Source organism: Lepisma saccharinum, unplaced genomic scaffold (assembly GCF_977018435.1).
Source record: "Lepisma saccharinum unplaced genomic scaffold, izLepSacc3.1 HAP1_SCAFFOLD_509, whole genome shotgun sequence".
Lineage (NCBI taxonomy): Eukaryota > Metazoa > Arthropoda > Insecta > Zygentoma > Lepismatidae > Lepisma > Lepisma saccharinum.
In genome coordinates, this window is record NW_028143194.1 from 85812 (window position 1) to 112292 (window position 26481).

Consider the following 26481-nt stretch of genomic DNA (forward strand, 5'->3'; position numbering starts at 1 on the left):
ACACTATAGTAGAAGCAAAAAAGTCTCAGTAAACAAACGAACTGTTTGCGAGATAATTGCGAATGCATGGTTACGATCCGAGGAAAGGGAATTCAGTAGAGAAAGGAGCTCTCAGTTGGAACCCCAAATAATTATAATAGTTACAAAAATTACCGTCATTAATTAAAAAAAAATAAGAACCAGTTATTGCATGAGTATCAGACACATTTGTTGTCATTCACTAAAGAAAATATATCAATGTTTTTTTGTTTATATAGTGCAGTTATACAGTAATTATAATAATTACAAGAATTACCAGCCAATTGTACAATGTTACATGCAAGAGTGTCATGTAGAAACACATTCCAAGGAGAGGGGCTGATAGACCCACCACATACATCTTGCCTCCTATATACGTTATTATTATAATTTTATGAACAAAAGTAATAGGTAGATTTCATGTGGCGTCAGGTTGCGCACAGCCGCCATGTTTGAGGCCAATTGTATTTGTCGTTTTCAAGGAAATATCCACCACGTAGCGTTGTGAACAGTAGCACATACTACAAGTGAACTGGCACTCAACAAACGACAGAACACTCATGTTCTATAGCTGTAACTATTGGAATTTTATTACTATCTTCAAATTATTATTATTATTATTATTATTTACTTAAAGGCAACCTAATGTTAACATTCACATTTATATCTTTTTCTTTTTACATTTGTAAAAAAAGTAAAGTGCTCCCCTGTGCATAGCACCACGCCATGAAGTCGTATAGGGGGTGTGAGGGTAACGCCACACACTTTCTTGATCCGGTCGTGAGTGGGGGTGATGTGATCAGCATCACGCCCCTGACCGCCTTTACCCCCCAGGGTTTCTCCCCAGGTACCCATGTTATTCGACGCTGGGTGGGCGCCGGGGCCGCTTCCATCGTTAGAAAAGTTCCCGGATTTGTATTTTTTCTTATTTTTTTTTATTTTAGTTTCTTTCACATTTATATTATCTTATGACTAATATTACTGTAATGAGAATATTCGTAATTGTAGGTAATGTAATATTCTTTATTTATCTTTAGTGTAACCAAGCTTTCCATCCGTATTCATATATTATATTATATATACTTATATTTTCTTATGTAGCAAATTACAAGGGTTAGGTGGTAGAGCAGCCTATGGCTGAACCTCGCGCGCTAAATAAAGGAATTGTTATTATTATTATTGTTACATCCGCTCCAACAGCACGTTTGATTTAAATCACGAATGTCTGTGTTAGTATCTCCCGCCCGCCAGCTTGAATTCCATATGCTTTCAAGTTTTCATGCTTTCGTTTTCATACAATTCGCACAAAAACGGACGTGCTACGGCGCAGTTACCGTCGTTTAATTTTGCTTCACTGTTGATAGTGCCACAGTCTTCGTTGTTGTGGTTATCGTCAGGTTCTGCTTCCATCCATGAATTGTAGATAGAGTACACATCGTCTCCTAGAACAAACATGAATAATATAAGCAAATATCAATAAGAAATAACTTTATGACAATAACGGAAATGTAATTTGATGTTGCACTTAAATTGAGTTCTTTTTAGTTTAACTAAATATAGGATTAAATATGAGATAGCCTGCGAAGTATAGAAATATGAACGTTCTTTAACATGGGCATGGATGTTTGTGAGTGTCAACATGGATTCGAACCCGGGACCCCTGGCATCGTAGCGCGATGTGTCCATTTATCAATTTCATCACATCATCACTCATCCCCATCTTCGCAAATTAGCCAAATGTGGCACAGAAAGCAAAGTAAAATAAGACACATCAATGAATCTATTACTGTTAAGGGGTTGTCGAAAAAGGGATATCAAAATGCGAAAGGTAAACATTCAAACAATTGATACTACTACCAGAACATACCTAATTCGAAACAGGTGTTACAAGGAAATGGTTTATTTGACATATATTTGATAAAAACAAAATGGCACAGGTTAAGAAAAGGAAATATTGCATGAATACTAATTACAGATTCTAAAAGTGTATCTACAACTTGAAATATAGACGTAGGTTGGGGCGACAGGGATGGGCACGGGTGGGCAAGCGCCCATCCAAAAATTCTTGTGCCCACCCGATTGTCCACCCAATCAAATTCACTAATTACATATACACTGTCCACAAAAATTACGGAACACCAAGGGAAGAAGGAAACAAACACAAAAGCAGGGTTCACTCTGTGTACAATTTTGCATTGTTGCTGGTCATTTTCGATTAATGTTGCATCTGTACTTTTTATTGGTGTTCATTAGCCCTTATCAAGTGCATCCCAAACATGCTCGATAAGATTGAGGTCCGGTGATAAACTTGGGACGATGATTTGAAAAGGCATATTTTTTTGTAATGTTATTCTCAAGATTAACAATATTCTCTAATACTCTACTTGCTCTCATAATCCCTTGGTGTTGCTTAAGTTTTGTGGAGCAGTGTACTTAGAGATATGTGAATGTTGCAACAAATATGGGTATTGTGATGTTCAATACATGTATATTTTACTAAAGAATAGTATCCATACTAGAAATGTTCACTCATCATTCCATAAAAAGCTGATTTAACTTTGTCATTACGGTAGAAAGCGAAAGGAATTACTAGAGATCGTGAAACAAGAAAACTCTGACCAATTGAATAGTTCTATGATTAGAAACAGCTAGTGGGCTTAGGAGGCGCAAAATTATGCAGGGTATGGTCAAAATTAAATCAGGATTTAAGGTGAACTTGAGGGCTGCAGCTCCAGGCCTTCACTGGGGAAAACACTGCTTTGAAAAGTACCACGTAAAGAAAATACTAGGTGCTTCGGATGTGATGAAAAAATGTAGAAATACGTATAACTAACCACCTCATGTAGCTTGGCGAAAAGTTATAACTCAAACTGTGGAGGGGATTGGGGTGGGGTGTTAATGTTGTAAGCTCCGGGTCTTCACATATAAAAATCCCGGCCTGCGTGTGATTAAAATAATCTCTAAATAAACAAATAAAAACCTCATTGTTACTTCTTCCAGCAACACAATAAATTAGTTCTACATTGAAATTCCAGAAGTGTTTCTTTCATTATTTCATTACAATTTTTATATTTATCTTTTTATTTTACATATATTTCACATTATACATTTTCAAATATCTACATGGTGTACAAAATAACAACCACTGCAATACCGAGGTATTTGATGTAACAGTTATGTGGGTTAGGAAAAAGCAACATAATTATTGAATTGATAATGGGTGGCTAATTCTATTTAGAAATCCTAGTTCACACATAAATTTTGCCTATGAGTTACGTAATCATGCGGTTTTTCTTGTGGTTAACTTACGAAGAATTAAAAGAAGAAGGGGTTGGAAGGACAGCTTTGTTTTGAGGGTGTCAGAAAACTAATCAATCACGATGAGAATGGTTTAAACTTTAGAAACATCAGAGCCGAAAAGGTTAACAGAATCTGTAGATGCAGATGAAGTAAAGAAGAAAATGGATGTCACGAAGTATCCATAACGAACTTTTGTTTATTTGTTTTTGTAAGTCGAATTTTATGCTCCGATGGGCTAATCCGGACTAAAATTACAGTTTAAAGTAGAGTCCGAACAGGTGTGCATTGTGCTTCCACCAGGGGAGGGGGCAGTAGAAATCAGAACCTCTTCATTATAAGGCGCCAACGTTATGCCATTGGAGAAAAAATATACAGAAAGAACTCACAGGGAACGTGTTATATTATTACCATATATATGCGTTCATTTAAGAGGGTGTATTGCCAGACAGGCACGTATCTAGAAATATGTTTCGGGGGGGGGACCGAACCAAGTGTCTCAGGAATAATAATAATAATAATAATGTTTATATTAAAATAATTATAAATAAAATTAATACTAATTACAATATATAAGTTAATATTATATTATTATTACACTATTAGGTAAAAGACTGTATAAGAATAGAGATATAAGGGTGTATGTTCATTACATAACTTACCTGTAGTCAAGATCGGAATAATTTACATAAAAACAAGTGCTCTAGCAAATTAAATTATAGCCAAATAGATGAATAATTGAATATTTATAGAATAACAAAAATGATGTTACATGTAGTTGGAGAAAAGTAAGTTTCTGATTAATATTTTATGTATTGAGTAGTAGTGTATAAATCTTCTTTGTAATGTCATTCAAAGCCGTATGATCCCAATATAATCCTTGTCTTCCAATACATAAATATACCAAGTCCCCTCAGGTGGACCATGCAGAAACCCAAGTGCCTCGGGCTGCCAGCAGCCATTTTATGTAAGTAGTTGTGTTGGGGAGGGAGCACATTGGTCGTCGTGTTTATATTCAGGTTAGTAAGAAATGTATGTTTGTACATCATTGAAATTAAAGAATGTTCATATGTTACACATATTTTGAAAGCTCATTTAATTATCATTTTCATCATGTAGTTACGAGGCGTATTCATAAAGTAAGTACCGTTTGCAAATATTGCCGCTGTAGCGATGCAGTCGCGACCGTGTGAGTTCTCGCTGACGTCCTTATCCACAGGCACGCGTGGGAGCAGGTCATGCTTTTTCTTCGTAGTTTTCTGAAGGTTTGAAATGTTCAAGAAAATCAATCGGCCCGCCGACTGTGAAGTCCGGTCTGTGATTTGTTTTCTCAATGCAAGAATGGTTGAATTCTTGCCTAGAGGACAGACCCCCAACAAAGATGCCTGCTGTAACACATTAATCCGGCTGCGTCGTGCAATTCAAAACAAAAGACGCGGAATGCTTAGCGAAGGCATTGTGTTGCTTCACGACAATGCTCGTCCGCATACGGCCCAACAAACTCAAAATTTCATCACGTCATTCGGCTGGGAACAAGTGTTCATCCGCCAACAGCCCTGAGTTGGCACCAAGTGACTATCATCTCTTTCTTCATCTGAAGAAGAAGTTTCTTGCTGGTCACGAGGATGACGACGTCGAAGCAGCAGTGCATGGATGGCTTTCGTCACAGGCGGGAACATTCTATGATGATGGGATACAAAAAATAGTTCCAAGCTACGACAAATGCTTGAAGAATTGTGGAAACTACGTAGAAAAGTAGTTTAAGGTCTGTAGAATGCAATGGGAATAAAAAAAAAGATACGAAACTATTTTACTTTATTTTTTACACCCTTTCGTTACTTACTTTCCGAATACGCCTCGTAAATTGTAAAAATGTTTTTTTGTGTCAAAGCAACGATATGTATTTTTGTTTAAAAACGTGGTCCAGAAGCGAGTTCTAAGGTGGCGCATGGCTGATTTGGTTTATTTAACTTCGCTTTTCTGCCTCTAGTGGCTAATCGCGAAGATGAGTGATGATGTGATCAAATCGATGAAGGAACACTTACAAAGAACACCCTTACCCAGGCGGGGATTCAAACCTGGGACTCCTGGCGTCGTAGGGACTGTGCTAGCCTCTTCACCATGGAGGTTGGCTATTCGTCGTTGCTGTATACAATGCATGTCAACAATCAAAAGTTTCAGACCAACAATTTTCTCCAATAAATCGTAAAAACGTGAATAAAAATGAATAAATATGTTTTCTTGAGTACATAGATTTTATAAGCAACCATAAGCCTTGGTCACCTTTGGGACCCTATGTAACGGTTCTTTTTAAAAATATTATTACTTTTTTTAACGTCAGAAGCAATTTTATAAAATATCCATTTATCACACGTTGTTACAGGAGATATTTCTTTGAATTTCAGAAATTGACATCTCATTACATGTTTGTAAATTGTTCTAGAAGCTTACCTATGGATACCTTTATTCACCTACCTTATACGTACTTCAATGTTATAGCATTTTTTACATATTCTACTTACACATTTGCTGTTATAAGATAAACGTAAGTTACGAAAAATTACCACCAATTGTCCATGCTTGCGCCATCTGTAAGGGAGTGAATCTTCCTCTATAATACAAGAGCTGACTTAAACTCTGTACAGGGAATCTATGAAGCAAGAGAACAGAAATAAGTATCTGAACAAGTAGAGCAGCAGTACACACTGCTTTGCTCCGCCCATTTGCATTCTCCCATTGTCTCTCGTTATACAGTGCGTTTAGAAAGTCCTGAAGGATTGTAAAAAGCTATAAAATTTTAAAGTAATAGGTTTTAACAACGTACTATTGTTTTATTTTTTTATTTTTTTTTTTTTTACACGAAGGAAAATTTAAAATATTGTTCTACCCATAGTGCTGAATGGCGTGTGTGCAGGTGACCACGCGATCACGTGATTCCAAGATGGCGTCGAAGCAGGAAGAATCTCACTTACGTGTTATGGGTTTCTGAGTTATAATCTTGTGTTTTGGTGCGGAGGAGGTTCCAAAGAACGTTTGGAAAAACATCTCCAGGGAGACAAGTATCCAGAGACGGTACGAAAAGTTAAGGCTACGTTCCTCCCCCCTCTCCCCTCCCACACACATACACTTCGCCCTTGATGTTCGTGAGTTTGTTGATGGTCAAATTCGGGAGAGATGGATTCGCCGCAGAGGACTCACATCTTGGTCCGCAAGGCCACCAGACCTTACTCCGTGCGATTAGGTGCATGCACAGAAACCGACAGATCTTGACGACCTGAAGTTCAAGATATGTGATGTGATTCACACCATTCTGGACGAGCACCGTCAGAAGGCAATTCTCGGATTCAAACAAAAATTGCAAGAGTGTTGGACGTGAATGGTGTCCAGCTGGAGATGAACCAAACATTAATTTTAAAGTTCCCTCTGTGCAGGGTGCTAAATCATTTAAGACTGGTGGGGGGAGAAATATCTTGATCTACAAACCCCCTCCCCCCACAAACATACATATAAATTATAAAATGTACATATATATAATGTTATTAAAAGTAAAAATAAATTACTAATTAAAATATATTATTATTATTAATTACTAAAAATCAAATATTATAAAGTAGCAAACTACTTCCTTTACTAACTGGTTAAAGATGTTAATAAATTATGAAATAGTTGAAGTGGTTTTATTATGTGTAAGTTTTTTTTTAGTTTTTCCTTTATGTTAATATACATCAATTAGATTTCATAGTTATTATTGGTTCGCATTCTTCTTTTACTTTTATTGTACGCATTGATGTAGATTTGTTAATGTTCTCTTGAGATAAAAAGCATTGAACATTGACAACTACACTAATTTGTGTCTGTTTTCGATATTATTCTTAATTCAGTATATTTTAAATTAAAAGTAATTGCTTATCTTTTGTTTGTTGTATCGAAATCCCACTCATCCCCCCAAGATTTCGCACCCTGCCTCTGTTTAACAAACAATATTTCGTTGCAATGAGCCTATCATGTTTATAGTTAGAGGTTTTTGAATCCTGCAGGACTTTTAAATCACACTAGAATTGCTCCACAGATTCCCGATACAGAATGTATTATCAAAATCTCACCTAGAATCGTCTCGTAGACGCCCTCCATGTTCCTGTCGTGAAATCCAACATGCACAAAATTTGTAGTGGCACCGTAGTTCGTAATGATGTTCAGAATCCCGGCTTCTTCTTCCGCTGAATTGATGACAGCTAAATGTGCTCCTTGCAGGGCACAAATAACCAGTGCATCGTCCCACACTCTGGTTTCTGTGTGATAAATGTAGCGTCCCGCAAGATGTCCTGGCTCATACTCAATTACTCTGCTCCCAATCTCTGTAATGGTCAAATTGCACCATCTTATTATTGTTAGCTACAGATCAAATATCAACTACAAATCAAACGTTACACCAGTAACAACTTGTGCCTCTGGTCTCCAGAAGGTCCTTCTTGTACTGATTGCCTTAGATCTACAATTATTGATTTTAGGATCTTAAAGTTAGAGAGAAACGTTAGTAATCGAAAGGTTCATACCAGTGTAAAGTGTATGAAATGGTATAAAAGCATTATTACGTTAGGGATTCAAAGTTGACAAAGTTACTAATTCATGGTGATGAAAAACTTTTAACACATAAAAATTAACAAGAAAAAGAGGCTTTTAAACTTCCTTCCACGCTCCTAGTTTCTACAATGAACTCTGCTCTTCTTTATATAGCGTGCTGCCATCTATCATCGCTCTCGGGAAACATTTCTTCCTTGCATTTTTCATTGTGTCGTCGGAACTGGCACGTGACAATGTAAACTAATGTATATTCTGGTCTCCGAATAATCATTGGTCCATTTTCTGAATTATACCTATATGTAAAAAAATACAAATAAAAAATGAAGAACAAAGATAAGTGGGGGAATCCGGTAAATATTTTGCGCAACTGACGTTCGGGTATAATTTAAGACAGCGGGACAATAGCGCATACCTCCTGATGTACGCGGTGAAGGAGGATATTTTTCTGGGGTTCCCCCCTTTATTTTTGTAGTAAGAACTTGTGTGTGCGATAAGTGTGAAATCATTTTCTTTTAGAATTCATATTATACATGTGTGATTAATTAAAGTAGAAGAAGCACTTTGTGAACCTGCAGTTCATAGTTAAGTGACTTATCTATATAGATGGCCAATGAGGACTATTGATTGACCCTATCAATAGTCCTCACCTATCAGAAAATCTCTGAAGTTGGGATTAGAACCATGGAGGTCAGCAGGATTTTTTCCAGGCAGGGGTAAGGAAGGTATTTTTTTCAGGGAAGGAGGCAAAGAAGGCACATTTTTCCCAAAAATAGTGTTGTTCTCTAAAAGAAAGCATTGCTTAAATTCGAATTTATGGTGTTCATGCAATAATTAACACATATTATTGTGGCTAAAATTAAATTATATGTGTGAAATATATAATTTTTGGTTGACATTCAATTTCCAGGGGAGCCACGCCCTCCTCTTGCCACCTCTTCCGGACGCCCATAGTTAGAACAAGGCCAGTATACTATCTCTGGAAAAACGCACAGAATAATGTGCAGACTGCTACATTACGACGACCAAGTTATATTAAAAGGAACATATGAAAGACAGCGAGAAAATTATACAAGAGAAAAATATGAAACAAATACGACAATGGAATGTTAACACTTCGGAAATATTGCGAACACAGCGAACACAATGAGAGAAATGTGATTGCCTGAAGACAGAAGACAGAGACACAGTAGAAGAAGATGCGGGGAGAAATGAAGATATTGACTAGAATAGGAAGGAGGAATGACAATGAGCGAAATGAAAAGATTGGTTGCAAATAGGATGGAATGAAGGAACTGGTCTGTAAATGGTGGAAACGCAATACTAGAGTTGACACGATTAGGTGCATAAGTGAAAGAGAAGAAGCGGACTATGTCACGTGCCAGTTCAGACGACACAATGAGAAATGCAAGGAAGAAATGTTTCACGAGAGCGACGATAGGTGGCAGTGCGCCATATGAAGAAGAGCAGAGTTTATTATAGAAACTAAGAGCGGAGAAGAGTGATTATATATATTATAGTAAATGCAAAATACATAAAGGAAGCGCATAAAAATTATGGAAGGAGTGAATAAAATGTTGCATATAGCCAATTAAGATAATTAAGAATATGCTCGTATATGAAACAATTAGGAAAGTTAATAAGTAAGCAAATGAATTCAGAAATGTATCCTTTTTTATCCTAGTGATCAAAATTTGATTTAATACCTCTGAAGAGGAGAACATCGTCAGCTTTTGTGGTTGTCCGTCAAATTAGACGCCCCGAAGCACTTACGGTTGCGCTCCTTATTACACGCACTGGGCCATAGGCAGCGCTTGCTGTTGGCGATCCTGGGCTATTCCCTTTTTGGTCGTTACATAGGAGGTGGCTCTACTGACAGTTTAGACGCCCCTAATATTTCTATAAATATAGCTTGTGTTGCTGTATAATGCAAAAAACGGGGATAGCTAGCACATATATGATTACGCTTTAAAAGGAAAGAAAATAAATTAGAAGAAAGAAAAGAAGGAGAAGTCTTTTCACTAATCAACGATAGAAAGGAAGAACAAGCCTCTTCCCAAAATAGAAGGAAGAAAAGAAGAAGCCTTTTCACTAATCAATGATAGGAAAAAAGAAGAAGCCTTTTCCCAAACCAAAGATTGGAAGGAAGAAGAAGCCTTTTCCCAAAATAGAAGAAAAGAAGAAGAAGAAGCCTTTTCTCCAAAATTAGGAGAAAAGAAGAAGAAGAAGCCTTTTCCCCAAAATTAGGAGAAAAGAAGAAGAAGATTTCCTTTCAACTATACATATACGTATATATATAAGAACATTATAACCGACGTAAATTTGGAATCAACATATATATATATATATATATATATATTTCAATGTATATACAAGCTTCGCTACATATTTTATGTGTATTGTGTACAGTTTTTGGAATATAGATCCGCATTTAACTATATCCTCTTGGCTATAAAACGGTTTCTTATTTGGAATTCTCGAATGAAGAACCTATCCCCTGAGATTAAGATTTCTGTAGCCTTGGTATAAATAGTATAGTCAAGTAGTTACCCCCAAGGTCGTATCAACTATGACTGTAAAGAAAGAACTAATGCGGTTCCCAATAATTTTGCGAGCCTTTTTCCAAATTTTTCAACTCGTTTTGTAATAATTAGAGAACGGAATTTCATCTTACTTTTGACCAGGGCCTCTTGATTCAACCCGAAGACCGAGGAGATGCAGAATAATGGCAGAAGAGCTGACAAAACGTTCATTGTCTTGTTAAGAAATTGTTCTCTGAAAAATAAAAAGTAAATAATATTATTAGATTTTCCTGGAAAAAAGACTGAAATTTCAAATTGGGGGCTTCGAAAGTGTGGAAAGATATAGTGCAACTTACGTGAACTGTAACGTTCGAGGTTAGGCTAGACCTTTGACCAACGTCAGCGAGATATTTTTCGAATTTTCCTCTCCTTTTGAAAAACCGCTATAATATTCCAAAATCTGAAAAATTTAATGTCCTTAGAATTCCATCTAGAGCACTTGCGTGAATCTTCGGCCGGCTTTAGACGAAAGCGTTTCCTTTAACATTTTTGCTAGCATAAATGCTATGTAAATGCTTCTAAAAAATCTTATAACAGAGAGTACTTTACACTCAAACATTTCATGTAACTTTTCGGCTAGCTTTTGCGATTACAATGTATAATATATACAGCATGAAAGACACGTCGAGTTACACCATCTATGCTGAGTGAACTGTGTTTGCATTTTGAAACAACTAAAATATTCTTCCATACGTGTACAGTAAACGTTGTAAAGTATGTATTTAAGCAGCGCCATTGTTTTATACCTAATAACGTTTTATATGAAATGCTATTCCTCTCGGTTGAATAGTTATCGGCTTTTAAAAATGTGAAGTGATACATTGTTTACATCTCACGCGGTCGCCATTACAACTGCACTCGTGACCTACAGCTCGCTTCTGATTGGTTACGCTACGAAAAATGCTACGGACCGAGCCTTATAACAGTAATTAAAAATTTAAATAATAATAATTAGGGGCGTTTAGGGTTCGAACCAAGGTTTACTTTATTTATAAGGCATGGATGTTCTTTCAGGTAATGAGCAATTAAAATGTACGAACACAATTTGAATTAGATATGATTAGAAATGTACATTGCGTGAACGGTCACTGGTTCGGCCAATGGAGAAGGACGATGATGTTCCCTCTGCATTGGTCTTCGTTTACTAGCCAAATTTACCATGGATTTATCTTGAATTTAAAAATCAAGAATCGGAAATCAGAAATCAGAACACTGGACACTGAAATATGTTACAAAATAACGTTTAATACATTTCTGTTGATATACTTACAATCTCTGGTCGCTCACCGACACAAGACAAAACACTCACGGACCCATGATGCACCGGGTCTAAACAGGTGAGCAACGCGGACCGCTGATGGTCGGTTTTATACGTAAACACTACATTAAAGCACACAAAGCTAGGAATATAATCATGGTCTAGAGAGAGAAAACAGTTTCTCTCTGACCTACAAAGGTGCTGAAAATCAAAGTTCCTATCTGAAACTTTTAACTGTGAATGAATGTTCTAAAACTGTCTCTCTAAAAAGTGAATGTCGAACTGCCAAATCGTAATGTCTATTTCCACTCTAACTTTACACTGCTAAATCGAAGGTCTATATCGAACTGTGTCTATCGAACTGTGTATATTCACTCTCACTTTCCACTGCCTCCGCTAAGTCCTTACTTCGTCTTTTCTTTCCGTTCTCCGAAGAATTGTCCTTCACTCTATTGGTCGTTGAACTTTTTGCTCCGCCCACACGTGGTCACTTCTGCATGTAGGGGCGATAATCGTAACACACGGGGGTGATAAGGGTGAGAATCGCTTAACATAAAAACACAATAGCACCTTGTTCGAGAGCTGATCTCTAGAATGAAAAGCATCTGTTCTAATTAATTCTTATCACTAACAACTCCATTTTTATTGCTCGCAACTGGGACACTTCGTTAAAGTTATGTCTTCCTTGCCTGCCAAAATCTCACTGAATCGAAGAAATACGAAGAGAAATGTTCTGGCAGGGTTGGAGTTCAAGATTCTCTGCTATTTACTCTTGTCAATTCGATGTCAGTGAGCCAGACGGCCTGGCGGCGATCGTGGAAGTTATGCGTCTCGTGGAGAACACCATGTGTGGAGCAATTGTCTCGATTCCGAGCCTGGCCACCTGCAAAATCTCACGAGGACAGGGGATCTTTGTTCAAAACAAGGGAAGAAAGTTCTTAAATTTTAAATGCCTGAAGTTCCAGGTGATTAGCTCCTTCTCGGCCGAAATTATCTTGATAGGCTCCATCTGGGCTGAAATTATCTTGACGTGAGCCAGAGTTTAGATGAATTTGTACGGAGTTTAATGCCGGACACACTGTTTCCTTCACCTTGAAGTAGGGGCGGTGATATATGGGAGGCTTCATGGGAACGAACGCTCGGCGAGGCAGCTGGGTTTCTTCTCAGAGAGCAGAAAATAAGATCTTGGGGGAAAGCGTAGAAAGACCGATGGAGATTTGTAATTGGCACATGGAAATGGTAATTGGCACATCGGTTATACATCCCCCTGCTCCCGAATAAAATTTGCTGAAATGAAGGGAAGCAAATTTTTCAGCTATCAGTTGCATTGCCTCCTGCAGGACTTCTGATGTGTCTTGCCTCCGTAACCCTAGCACCCGTAGACTTAAGTGTTCGGGTCACATCTGCCTCTTATTGGCAAGTTTGCCTGCCTCTCTCTTTCTCCCATAGCTGTAGTTCTCTTCTGCTGCTTCTCCTCCTGCCTGGATTGGCTCTGGGCAAGTGAGTTGTGCGCTCTCTGCTTCATTTGGTGTTCATGGCATCATCTTCTCTCTTCCGACTGCTAACTGCGGTGTTGAGTGGCTCAGGAGCATGGTTGGTAATAAAGGTGTGCCACCCTCATTGCCTAGTCATCTCGGAGTAGTAGCGTGTCCTGGCCTCTTCTTCTGCCATCCGGTCTGCCTGGCTGGAGCTCTCGTATCGGCTGAAGAAATGTGTCCGGAGTCTCCTTGGTGCATCTTCTCCTGCCATCTCTTTGGCTGTAGTATCTTATTCTGTGAAAGTTTTTAAAGGCATTAGAATATGCTTAGTTGAAAGTCTTAATTTATCTTCATGCACTTTCTTCACATGTCACAACTTCAAGTCTCTTTACCACTTTAAGTTCCTTGTCTTTGTGCACTTGACCACTATGTCTCTTTATTACATTTTTATGAATAATGAAAATTACACAAAAATTTGTAGCTTCTACAAAGATAATACGAAAATCAATACAGGATTTAATAAGATATTATATAAAAATTTGTTGGCTAGTTTTGAAATTAAAAATTGAAAAATTACCAATACACATATTAAAATAAGAAAATTCCCTGTATTTTATATTCTTCATGCACCCTTCTCTTCAACTTATCTCATTGTTTTTAGCTTATTTCATATTCCATTACTGGGCTCAAGGCTTTACCAACACAAGTCTATTCCACTAACACACTTCATAGGTTAGGCAGTATTTACTGCACGGGCATTCAGCCCCTTACATGTGCATACTTAAAACTATAACGGCCACTATGGGCAAATCTTCTGCTCTATGGCAGGAATTATGTGTGCATCATAGGCACATTCTTTATGCTATGTAAAGCATAGGCCTCCTTGGGCAAATTAAAATTAACGCAACCCACTTATAACACCAAAATCCTTGTTGTGTGTTGTCGGCAAGTGTATGTGGTAGATGTATTTATTCTGTGTCTTATACCTTACATTAAGTAAAATTATGCAACTTGAGCCACTTAAGATGCAAAAATTTAAATTTTCTCCTTATCAACATAAAAACAAACAGTGAATACTTATTATGGAGATCTAGCCTCCATTTTCTCCTGATCAAAGTTAAATGGTGCATGAAACTAGTTATTATAAAAACATAATCCTTATTTTACTATACAGACCCAACTTATTTTCTTCATCATACATCACTGGCCGTTCCATGCCTTGGTCGGTCTGGTGTGTCTAGCCTATCAAATATTAACTATAATAAATCAAAATACACATTTAGATAAAAGTAGACAATCAGATAATAATCCATTGATATTAACATTTTCCTGTAAATATTGACAAATAAATGAAACAATCAAAACAACTACTTCTCCTAAGAAAATAAAAAGATTACATGGCACTATGACTGTGCTAAATAAACAAAATTATAAGTTTCACCACTAACTAGACATTAATAAAATGATAAGGTGACTTACTGAGTCACGTGTGTGCATATATATTGTTGCACATGATTACACAAGTTTACAAAAATTAGGATTACAAAATGATAAAAACATAAAATTTAAACACACAAAAATAATAGAGGATATGATTGTTTAAATATAATAAAGAAGTTAATATGAGCAAATGTATGAGATTATTACAAACAGAAGACCTAACACCACCTTCTGTTAGTTACATCATAAAACACAAATCAAAAGATTAAAATACATTTATATTACAAGTGTACGCATGTGTACGAACCTTTGCTTTTCGGTCGAGTGTAATTGTTGTCTTACTTATTCTTAAGCAATTGTTGCAATGTGTTAGCCCCACAGGGCTATTTTATGAGGACTACGTAGTTAGGCCCTAACTTCTAGCAGCCAAATGTCGACCTGTCACGTGGCTGATAGAATTCAGGAACCGAACACGTCCAAAACCCAACCCGCATGTATATATAAAAGAGTCCCCCCCTTGAATCCGACAGCAAGATGATATGTTGATAAAAAAAAAATCCCTTAAAGCCTAAAGAAGGCAAAGTGTAAAATAAAATATGCTCCGCGCATGAAAACTGTCGAATTCCGCAATGATTAAAGTAGTGTAATTGGCTATATAACCAGTGCCAGAAAGGATGAACCCCCCTCTGGCAGATTTGGCTACACTTAAAACAGGCTCAACATGCCCATATGAGCTTTTTGCTCAAGTGTGGAACCCTGCCTAATCCAAGATTTTTGTAAAAATGCCCTCGGGAAGTTCCCGTGAAATGATGACCCCTCTCAGATTGATTTGCCTACACTTATAAAAGGCACTTCTGTGAGATTGTTGTCCATAATCCTGTAAAAATATGCCCCTTTTGATATTTTTTTTGCCCACACCTAAAACTACGCCAAACGTATTAACACACACACACACACACACACATACACACACACACACACACATTTACTTCCGGTCCACTTCCGGTCCACTTCCGGTCCACTTCCGGTTCACTTCCGGTCCACTTCCGGTTCACTTCCGGTTTGCCTACTTCCGGTCCGCTTGTGGCCTATTTCTGCTTTATTTCTGTTGCATTATGTTTTGCAACAAATTATTACCCAATATTATGCATTAGACACGTGTTGTTTTCTGATTGGTTGCTTATGACATAATGTGATGATGTGTTAAATTCTGATTGGCTAGCCATTGTTTCAGATGTTTTCAAGGCGGTCCGTGCTTAGGGTATATAAAGAGATTTTGCATTGCATATCAGCCAGTATTGAAAAAGTTGTTGAAGAGTACAGATGTGTTGTTGCAGTGCTGCTCATATTTTTTAAACACAAAAATATTGCAGATTTGTATAAATTGAATTACAAATCTATTTGATTTAATATACAGAATTTTTGACAACCTGTCATAGGTTTATTAAGTATAAAGTTTTGATTTGGACCCCAAGAAATTTTATATAAATACCAAAGCCAAAAATATTAACACACATACACACATACACACACACACAAAATATACAAATCACACTGCTGAACCCAACTGATATTTTTTATTAAGCATAGAATTTTGATTTGGACCCCAGGAAATTGTATATAATAAACAACAACAAAAATGCCAAATCAAAAATATTGTAATCAATGCAAAAAGAATATATCCAGCCCCAATTGGGCCAGGCATCAAAGGAATTGCAATCCAGACAAATGCAGAACTCCCACAAAAATTTGCCCCAAATGCCATAGAGAATATAATCTGCAATACTTCACATATACACATAAAAATACTTGCTCTGCACAGTCATCAACATTGCCCCCACAACCATCTACATCTGGTCTGAAAAGGAAGCATGAAACACCTGTTAATGCTTCACCGGCAAAGCAGCCATGCTATGCACCCATCCATAGCAGTTTTAACAGCCAATTAAGGGATTACCGGTTTGAATCAGAGCAAAAATGTGGAATTAAGAATTTTTTGAACAGTGTAAATCCTAATGTGCAGGCAATTCTAAATGCACAAAATGGGTCTTATAAGCTGTCCCTCAAATTGTTTGCACAATATAAGAAGCCAAATGGCACAAAATTTACACAGCCCCACATAACAGAAACTGTACCGGTATATTCAAATGCAAATTCAGACAAAATAATAAGCAGTTTGATAGATCAATTAAATATTAAACACTCTGAATTTGCAGCAAAAGAGTCTGGATGGAGCCTATGCGGTTCTCCACACAAGTTATATGTTAATATTTCTGAATTCAACCCATTACAAGGTTCCACTTATGTGCCATTACCTGCCAATATCAAAAACAAAACATCCGTGGTTAATATAAAAAATAATGACCAGAAATGCTTTTTGTGGTGTATTTTAGCTGCTTTGTATCCAGTTTCAAGGAATCCTGAGAGAATAACTTATTATAAACAACATGAAAATGATTTTGATGAGGCAATGGAGGGTTTAGAATATCCAATGTCTGTCCAGAATATTGATAAATTTGAAAAAAAGGCCAGGCACATCAATGGCAAACAATTATCTATTAATGTATTTATTTGTTCAACTGGCCGTGACAATTGCTTGATAGATCCTCTCAGAATCAGTACACTTGATGATGAATCTGCTGTTCCGATTGATCTGCTCTTAATTGAAAAGGATGGCACAAATCATTACACTCTGATACATAATCTTGAAGCTTTAGTGAGAACACAACTCGACAAATCCAATACAATATTCAAGTTGTGCAGAAGATGTTTAAGTGTATTTGATGGTAGAAAAATGGTGAATGGGGTTCGGGAAGAGAATGCAGAAATTGCTAAAAACAAGTTAATTGAGCATCTGAAATACTGTGGCAATTATAAACCTGTTCATATGGTGATGCCTAATCCAAGTGAAAAAGCAAAATTCAAAAAGTTTGAAGCCTTGTTGGAACACCCAGCATATATTGTCTGTGATTTTGAATCAAACCTCAAACCTCTTGCATTCTGCAATCCAGATCCTGAAGAATCTTCAATTACACCATACCAGCTACATGAACCTTCCAGTTTTTATTATGTGGTTGTACAGGATGGTGTTGTTAGTAAAGAAAATTTATACATGAGAGCAGATGCCATCAAAGAATTTGCACATAGAATAGAAAATGAGTGCCATGACATAGCATCTAATGTTCTATTAAAATCAAAACCCATGTTGCCTTTAACAGAGAAACAGATTGAAGATTTCAACAATGCAGAAAAATGCCCGGTATGTGATTCTGAATTTTCAGATACAAATATCAAGGTGAAACACCATTCTCATACAGATGGTAAATTCTTAATGGCCCTGTGTAATAGCTGCAATATTCAGATCCAGAGACCAAAATTTGTCCCTATATTTTGCCATGGAGCATCCAATTATGATTTTCATCATCTGATCAGATATGAGGGGTTTGACAAGCAGAATTTAAATATTTTAGCTGAAAATGATGAGAAATATATTGCTATTAGCAAAATAATTAAAGTTAATGGTGTTTCTATTCACATAAGATTTCTTGATTCTTACAGAATTTTATCTGCTAGCCTGGCTACACTGGCCACTCAATTATCTGATGATCAATTCAAAATCACATGTGCTTTGTTTCCAAATCAGGACCTGAAATTAATTAGGCGGAAGGGTGTATATCCATATGATTATGTTACAGATTTTTCTAAATTTGATGAGTGTTCTCTGCCACCAAAACAACAGTTTTACAGCAAAATCAGAGAATCTGAAATCACTGATGATGATTATCACCATGCCCAGTTGATGTGGAACAATTTAAAATGCCAGACATTTGGTGATTATCACATGGCATATTTAAAACTTGATGTGACCCTCTTAGCTGATATATTGCAGGCATTCAGAAAATCTTCCATGCAAAATTATAAGCTGGATCCAATGTATTTTTACAGTGCTCCGGGCCTAGCATGGTCTGCATTGTTTTTAAACACTAAAATGCAATTGGATCTGATCCAGGATCAAGATATGTATCTGTTTATGGAACAATGTATAAGAGGAGGCATGGTGCAATGTTCTCAGAGATATGCCAGAGCAAATAACAAATATATTTCTGATTATGATCCAGCACTGCCATCAAATTATATACTGTATGTAGATGCAAACAGCCTGTATGGTTATGCTATGATGGATAAACTGCCATATGCAGGGCTTGAATGGGTTGAAAATTTCAATATTGAGAATCTTCAGGATTTTGATGACAGTAACTATGGCCTCTTCTTAGAGGTTGATCTGACAATTCCTGATGATTTACACAACACATTTTCTGATCTGCCCCCAATTCCCGAGGTTAAGTGCTCACCTGGCTCTAAACAGAAGAAATTGATGATGACACTGGAGCCAAAACAGGGTTATGTGATATATTACAAAAACCTCCAGTTCCTGATGCATCATGGTGTTCAAGTGACCAAACTTGGAAAAGTTTTGAGGTTCAGGCACTTAAAATGGTTGAAGCCATATATTAATACAAATACAGAGCTTCGAACATCTGCAATGAGCCAATTTGATAAGGCCTTGTTTAAATTGATGGTCAATTCTGTATATGGCAAAACTATTGAAAATGTCAGAAAACATACCGATGTTAAAATAATTACTGATCCCAGCCTGAGCAAAAAATTGGTTGCAAAGCCTAATTTCAATTATAGAAGAATTTATGATGAAAATATGGCACTTTTCAACATGAAAAAAACAAAAATTAAGTTTGATAAACCTATTTATGTAGGGGCTGTAATATTGGAATTGGCCAAATTACACATGTTAAAATTGTATTATGATGTGTTGAAACCTTTTTATGGTGATTGTGTAAAATTGATGTACATGGATACAGATAGTTTTGTTCTTGATATTAAAACAGAAGATGTTTATAAAGATATGGCACAGCCTGCATTGCTTGAATATTTTGATACCAGTGAACATACAAAGATTCAACACCACAACAAAAAGGTGCCTGGCAAGTTAAAAGATGAGACACTTGGTGATGTTATTGTGGCATTTCCTGGGTTAAGAGCCAAGATGTACAGTTTTGAAACATGTAGTGGTGCTGTTGCCAAAAAAGCCAAGGGCATTGGCAGAGTAACTGTTGAAAAAGAGCTCCAATTTGAAGATTATAAAAATTGTCTCAAATCATGTAGCACAATCAAAACATCAGAAAATAGAATTCAGAGTGTGGATCACTTATTGACTACAAATATTGTAAGAAAAGTGGCTCTGGACCCACATGATGATAAGAGATGCATTTTATCATGTGGCATACATACTTTACCTTGGGGGCATTGTGATTTGAAAAATGGAAATCAATGCCCAATTACAGAGCATGATTTGAAATAAATAAACATGCCTATGAACTTATTTGGGTTCAAAAAACAAGGTATTATGGACCTGCCGACACCACAACCCTCTTCTGATATGATATCTAAACTAAGTGCTTTGTTAATTATTCATCTGAACAGCATACTTACAGATGTTGATGATGAAACGGGCAAAACATTGTACATATTTAACAATAATTTAAATCATTACCAATTACCTGTAGGTGGGCAGTTGCAATTTATTACAACCCCTGAGGGTGATGTCAAGATTTCAATAGGGAGAAATATTTATAGAATTAAGCACTCAAACATGATTTCTGGCACTGTATATACTGTTTCTGCTGGTGACTGCTTATATATTGAGGTCCCTGGATCATATGACAAGCTTATACCCTTTTTTATAGAATTAAGAATCAGATACTCTATAATAAATAACCACTAAAACAAAAATGCCTAATGATATATTTGGCCATACAAGGCATGAAGATCACAGTGATGAGATTCTGATGCTTGATGTCAGAGTCAAGAAATTAACAAGTGATTTACAAGCTTTACAAACCACACTCAATGCCAGTCTTCAATTAGAAATTACAAATTTACAATCACAATGCATGGACCCTCTTCTTAAAATTGATTCTGAACTCAAATTGTTGCTTCAAAAATATACTGATCTGGCAACATTAGATAATTTTCAAAGTTTAGAAGAAGCTGTAGCAGTTCTTCAAGCCAAATTTAAGACCCAGGCCACCAATTCTGAGCAATTGAAACAACAATTGGAAGAACAAATAAATAATGTCCAGGCACAGCTCCAAACAATTGTCAAAAGCATAAAATCACAAGAAGATTTTGATCTAGTGATTTCCACTCTAAAAGAACAGATTCAATCACTCCAAATACCTAATCTGGATCCTCTGCACAATGCCATAGCCGAGGTTAAAGAAAAAATTGAGACACTTGAAAATTTTATGAACAATTTGCCATCTTCTGATGCTTTGAGTGCAATAACTCGGAGTGTAGCAAATATTAAGCTGCACCTTGAAACATATGAAGATTTTTGGAAAAATTCAAAGTACCATAACCCATCTTGAAGGTACAATAGCAGCAGTGCAAAGTGATTTGGCAAATGTACAAGAAACTCTAGAATCTCGCCTGCCCGGTATTGTAGATACTCTTGTTAGTGTCCAGCACCAAATCACAAAGCTTGAATACCTCAACACTGAATCTGAACTATCTCATTTTCATCATTTGATTGATGATATTCAAACAAAACTTGAAATTTTACAACCATCAACACCCACTCAGGCAGATATAGCCCTGCTCCAAAATGCTATGCAAAATGTGGCTGATGCTTCTGAATTAAACAATGTAAAATTGGCACTTGAATCTTTGCAAAATACAGTATCAAATCTTCCTACATCACAGGAACTTAAAAATATTAAGAGGGCAGTGAATAGGATATTGAAATCAGAAGATATCAAGAATATCCAAGCAGAGATCAAACATCTCACTCAGACAGTGGCCACTCTACCAACCAATCAACATATTAATGAACTGCATGCCCTGTTTGAGGATATCAGAAGACAGGTCCATGATCTTACTGCTCAAAATTCAAAATTGGCAGTTGTTGAAAATTTGCAACAAATTGTAGCTAATATCAAGCAACAGCTAGGAACCATGGAATCCAATCAAGCAAATGCTCTGTCTGTTTTTGCCACCCAGCTTCAAGAAATTGTGCAACAATACAAGAAACTTGTTGTGGACATAAAAATTAAGCCAGGCCATGATGATGTTGTTAGGACCATCAATGAGCACCTTGAATCTGTAACAAGTAGATTGCTTACAGCAGAAAAAGAAATAACAGGCATAATCGAGAATCCAAAACATACAGTAATTCTTGAATTGTACAGCATCCCCAACAAAGAATATGATTCCCCATTTACACCAGGTGGCAAAATATATATGCTGTCCCCTGCACAATTTTATTACCAGTTTTTTGTTGGGGGCAAATTGACACCAATCAAGATCAAATATTGGCTACAACCACAGGCATACCACTACCCCACCTTATCAATAGCAAATGCTGATAACAAAGCAAAAATCACCAGTGTAGAGTTAGAGGATTTTACAGATCCCAATACATTAGAAACAGCCTATGCTGAAGATGATGGATCTCTGGAATTTAAAATACAAATAGGGGACAAATTATATTTAGAAAATCCTGTAGTATCAGCTGCTGAACACCCCATAGTTGCAATATTCCTGTTTTCATATTATGTCTAAACAAATTATTGTTGATGAATTACACAGACAAGCCAGACATAATTATAAGAGACTGCCAGTAGTCACAAAAGGCATAGATGATTTATGGCAAGGGGACTTGATTGAGATGGCAAGTGGACAGTTGAAAAACTTAGACAAAATCAACAAGGGCTACAAGTATCTACTTACTGTCATAGATACATTTTCAAAATTTGCCTGGGCTGTGCCACTCAAATCCAAGACTGGAACATGTGTTACAGAAGCCATCAGAACAATCATCAATCAGAGTGGAAGATCACCGCGCTATTTGCAAACAGATAATGGCAAAGAATTTTATAATTCTGTGTTCCAACAATTTATTAAAAGCCAGTCAATAAAACATTATTCGAGTTACAGTGATCTCAAAGCCTCAATTGTAGAGAGATTCAACAAAACCCTAAAAAACCTTATGTATAAACAATTTACCCTCCAAGGTAATTATAAATGGATTAATATTCTTCCAGAACTTCTACATAAATATAACAACTCGGTCCATTCCACAATCAACATGAAACCCTCTGAAGTAACTTCATCTGATGAGCAAAAATTGATCAGGACTGTTTATTATCCTAAATACCAGCCAACAACAAGAAAAGCCAAATACAGGGTGGGTGATCAAGTAAGAATCAGCAAATATAAGCACTTATTCAGAAGAGGCTTTACAAGAAACTGGAGCACTGAATTATTTACAGTGGTTCAAGTTAAACCTGGGATCCTTAACACATATATAATAAAAGACCACCGAGGAGAAATTCTCAAAGGCAGATTCTATGAAGAAGAACTCAGCAAAACTAAACAGCCTGACACATATCTCATAGAAAAAATCATCCGCAGAAAAGGCAACAAGTTATTTGTCAAATGGCTAGGACTTCCAGAACACAGCTGGATCGATGCAAACAAAATAATAATATGAGCACCTGGGATGTTATAAAAAGGCTGCCAGAACCTGAACAACAGAATAAGAGAAATGGCAACTTGCTGCCTGATAATATTAGGTGTCTTATTGTTGGGCCATCTGCTTGTGGTAAAACTACACTAATGGTTGATAATTTTTTATTGGCACCCAACTGGTTAGACTGGAGAAACAGGCACTTGTATGTCTTCTCTAAGAGCTTGGAACAATTAAAATATCAGCAGCTGATGAAGCTATATGATGGATTGGATATTGCCACTTTTGAACCAGATGTTAAGCCACTCCATGAATGTCTCGATAATTCTGTTGTTGTGTTTGATGACATTATATTGGATAATCAAAACAAGGTTAGAAATTTCTTTACACAGGGCCGACACAAAAACATTGATTGTTTCTACCTGGCACAGACTTTTTCAAAAATACCGAAGCAGCTGATCTGAGACAACAGCAATTTTATATGTGTGTTTCATCAAGATCATACCAACCTCAAACACATACATGATGAATATGTAGGTGGGGACTTGAGCTACAATGACTTTTCCAAGTTTTGCAGTAGGTGCTGGAATCAAAACAGTTATGGGTTTGTCACAATTGATATGACAAGAAAACCCAATAGTGGCAAATACAGAAATAAAATCAACAATTTTTTAGACATTGAAACATAAATAAATAACCATGAAAAGGCCAATTATTGACGATCTTAAATTAAAAGATTATCTTGTAAAAAGATTTAAGGGATGGAAATCACAGAACCGAGGAATTTATGAACAACACAAACAAACAGAACAGCCTATCATTGATGCTATTAGTGAATTAGGTAAAAATATCTAAACTGTTACAGAGCAAAATCAAAATTTGATCACAGAGCTTGTACCTGTAGCTGCAAGGAACATATTAGATTATCCAATCACCCTACTTTCCAGTATTCATACACCTAGTCCTGTTGCTCCTCGAAGAATTGAAGCTACACAGGATCCTATTGAATTGGGTCTTCTTGTTCAAAAATATTTAAGCACACCTAAAGACAAGAAAGATGAGGTGTTTGGCTTATATGCTGACACAGAGCTTATTGGGAGCATCATACATAGAATTGGCAATTTCAGAGTAACATTTATGGGAGATGATATAATTGTATATTCAGAATCTCATCTTGGAGAAAAAGGTGGTTTTGTTAAGTATCTCGGAACACCTGGATTGTGGGAACTGATGACTAGGAAGAGGCCTGGCAGCTATACAGATCAAGACTATGAGCACTACAAAGAAATATTAATAAAATCAGATGCTCTATACCAGAACAATGATCCCACACAAAAAAGAGTCAAGTCTAGCAGTGGGGCAAAATACAATAATTTAATCAAGCCCATATGGTCACAGATCAAGACTGGCAGTGGAATCAAACAATACAACACCCTGCCTAAAGAATTTGTCTGGGTTGATGATGTCAGGAAACTTGTAGATAGGTTATTGGTGATAGCTGGGGAGGAAAATGCTGGCAACCACAATTTTTACAATGAAAAGGTTGGAATTATGGACATGATAAGCACAAAATTGTCTAATTTTATAGTGAATGACACTAAGGGGATTGGATATCTCATAAAAATTATTAATACTCTACCACCTAAATTTTGGAATATTTCTGAGGGCCGGGGCCTGGTTAATGACATTATAAACAAGCTGCCATTTGAACTACATATTCCAGGCTATCAGTATTGTGGTCCCGGTAGAAAATTGGACCATAGATTAAGCAGGGGTGATCCTGGTGTTAATCCCCTAGATGCTGCTTGTAGAGACCATGACATAGCATACAACACACATACTGATCTTGACAAGAGACATGTTGCAGACAAGAAATTAGAAGAGGCTGCATTTGGTAGATTTGTAAGCAAAGATGCTTCTTTGAGTGAAAAAATAGCAGCATTGGGAACCACCATAGCTATGAACACCAAACAAAAACTGGGGTGGGGGCTGTGAATATGTATATAATAAACCTACAATGAAGGCCAAGGGTGTTATGTATCAAATACCTTATGCAGGTCTTAAATCTCTTAAAACTATTGATAGTCTTTTAACCAAAAAGCAGCGCAAGAAAAAAAATTCTTGTCTTGCAAAGGGACATGGTATGAAATTGTTGCTTAGTACCCCCCAATTAAAAAAATTACAGCAATCAAGAAAAAAATCACATGTGGGGGTTTTCATATTTACTATCCCGGCCATCTTAGCAGCTCTCGGGGCTGTTGGGAACTTGGCTGGGGGATCAGCTGCCATAGCAAAAACAGTAATAGATGCCAAGAAAAATAGGGCAGAATTAGATGAATTGAAGCGCCATGGAGAAAAAAGGCAAAGGTGTTAAGAGAGCCATGAATAAGTTTTAAAAAAACAAGAGCCGCTTACAAACCAAGATATTGAAGCTTTAATCAAGCCACTGGGCATCAAAAATTTTAGAGGTGTGTACATGTCTGATTCTTTGCCAGAACAACCACTCAACAAAGAGTGTGGCATTGTTAATTTGGATAAGTACAAAAATCAGGGCACTCACTGGATTTGTTATCTTAAATATTTAAAAGATGAGGCATTTGTGTTTGATTCATTTGGAGGTGATCCTCCTGAAAATTTAGTAAAATATCTAAAATCAGCTAATCTTTATTACAATAATGCCCGTGTTCAAAATTTCAAAGATGTTAATTGCGGACATTTGTGTTTATCTGTTCTTAGATATATGTCTCAAATAAATAAACCATCAATTGAAAATTTTCAAAAGGCCCTGTGGTATTTAAAACATCATGGGGGTATTCCATCTCACCAGCCAAAATTCAATATTGAAACTCAAATTGCATGATGATATAGTGTATCCCAAAACAATAGCTCTCAGAGCATTTTACGGCATGTACTTGATCCCTAATATTACACACCACAACAACAAAATTGCAGTAGGGGATCAAAAAATTGTCATCACTCCAGGGCAATATAATCTGTCCACTTTAAATGCTCAATTACCCAGAGGTATAGTGTTAAGTCAAAATTCTGTCACTCACAGAGTAGAGATTGTATCTGCTACAGAAACAGTGGATCTGGGTACTATAGGAGAGCTGTTAGGATTTGAGAACAACACAAAACTTGAAGCGGCCATCAAACACACTGCTATTAATATACCTAAATTCTTAGCCATAGAGACTCGAAATATTCACTGTAATGTGGCTGAGGGTATGATCACCAAATCAAATGGTATAGGCACTCACAAACAAACTGGCATCATTGCAATAT

General features: G+C 36.6%; 1 protein-coding gene across 1 annotated transcript in view; it reads right to left on the minus strand.

The window, feature by feature from the left end:
• Positions 1-231: 231 nt before the first annotated feature.
• Positions 232-26481, minus strand: part of LOC145982975 (hemolymph lipopolysaccharide-binding protein-like) — a 37512-nt gene continuing 11262 nt past the window's right edge. Inside the window, exons 2-4 of the mRNA XM_083116255.1 lie at positions 10568-10668; positions 7419-7670; positions 232-1460 (exon numbers count right to left, since the gene is read on the minus strand). Of these exons, the coding sequence (XP_082972381.1) occupies positions 1288-1460; positions 7419-7670; positions 10568-10646 (504 nt within the window). The 5' untranslated portion in view covers positions 10647-10668 and the 3' untranslated portion in view covers positions 232-1287. The remainder of the gene's footprint in view (positions 1461-7418; positions 7671-10567; positions 10669-26481) is intronic.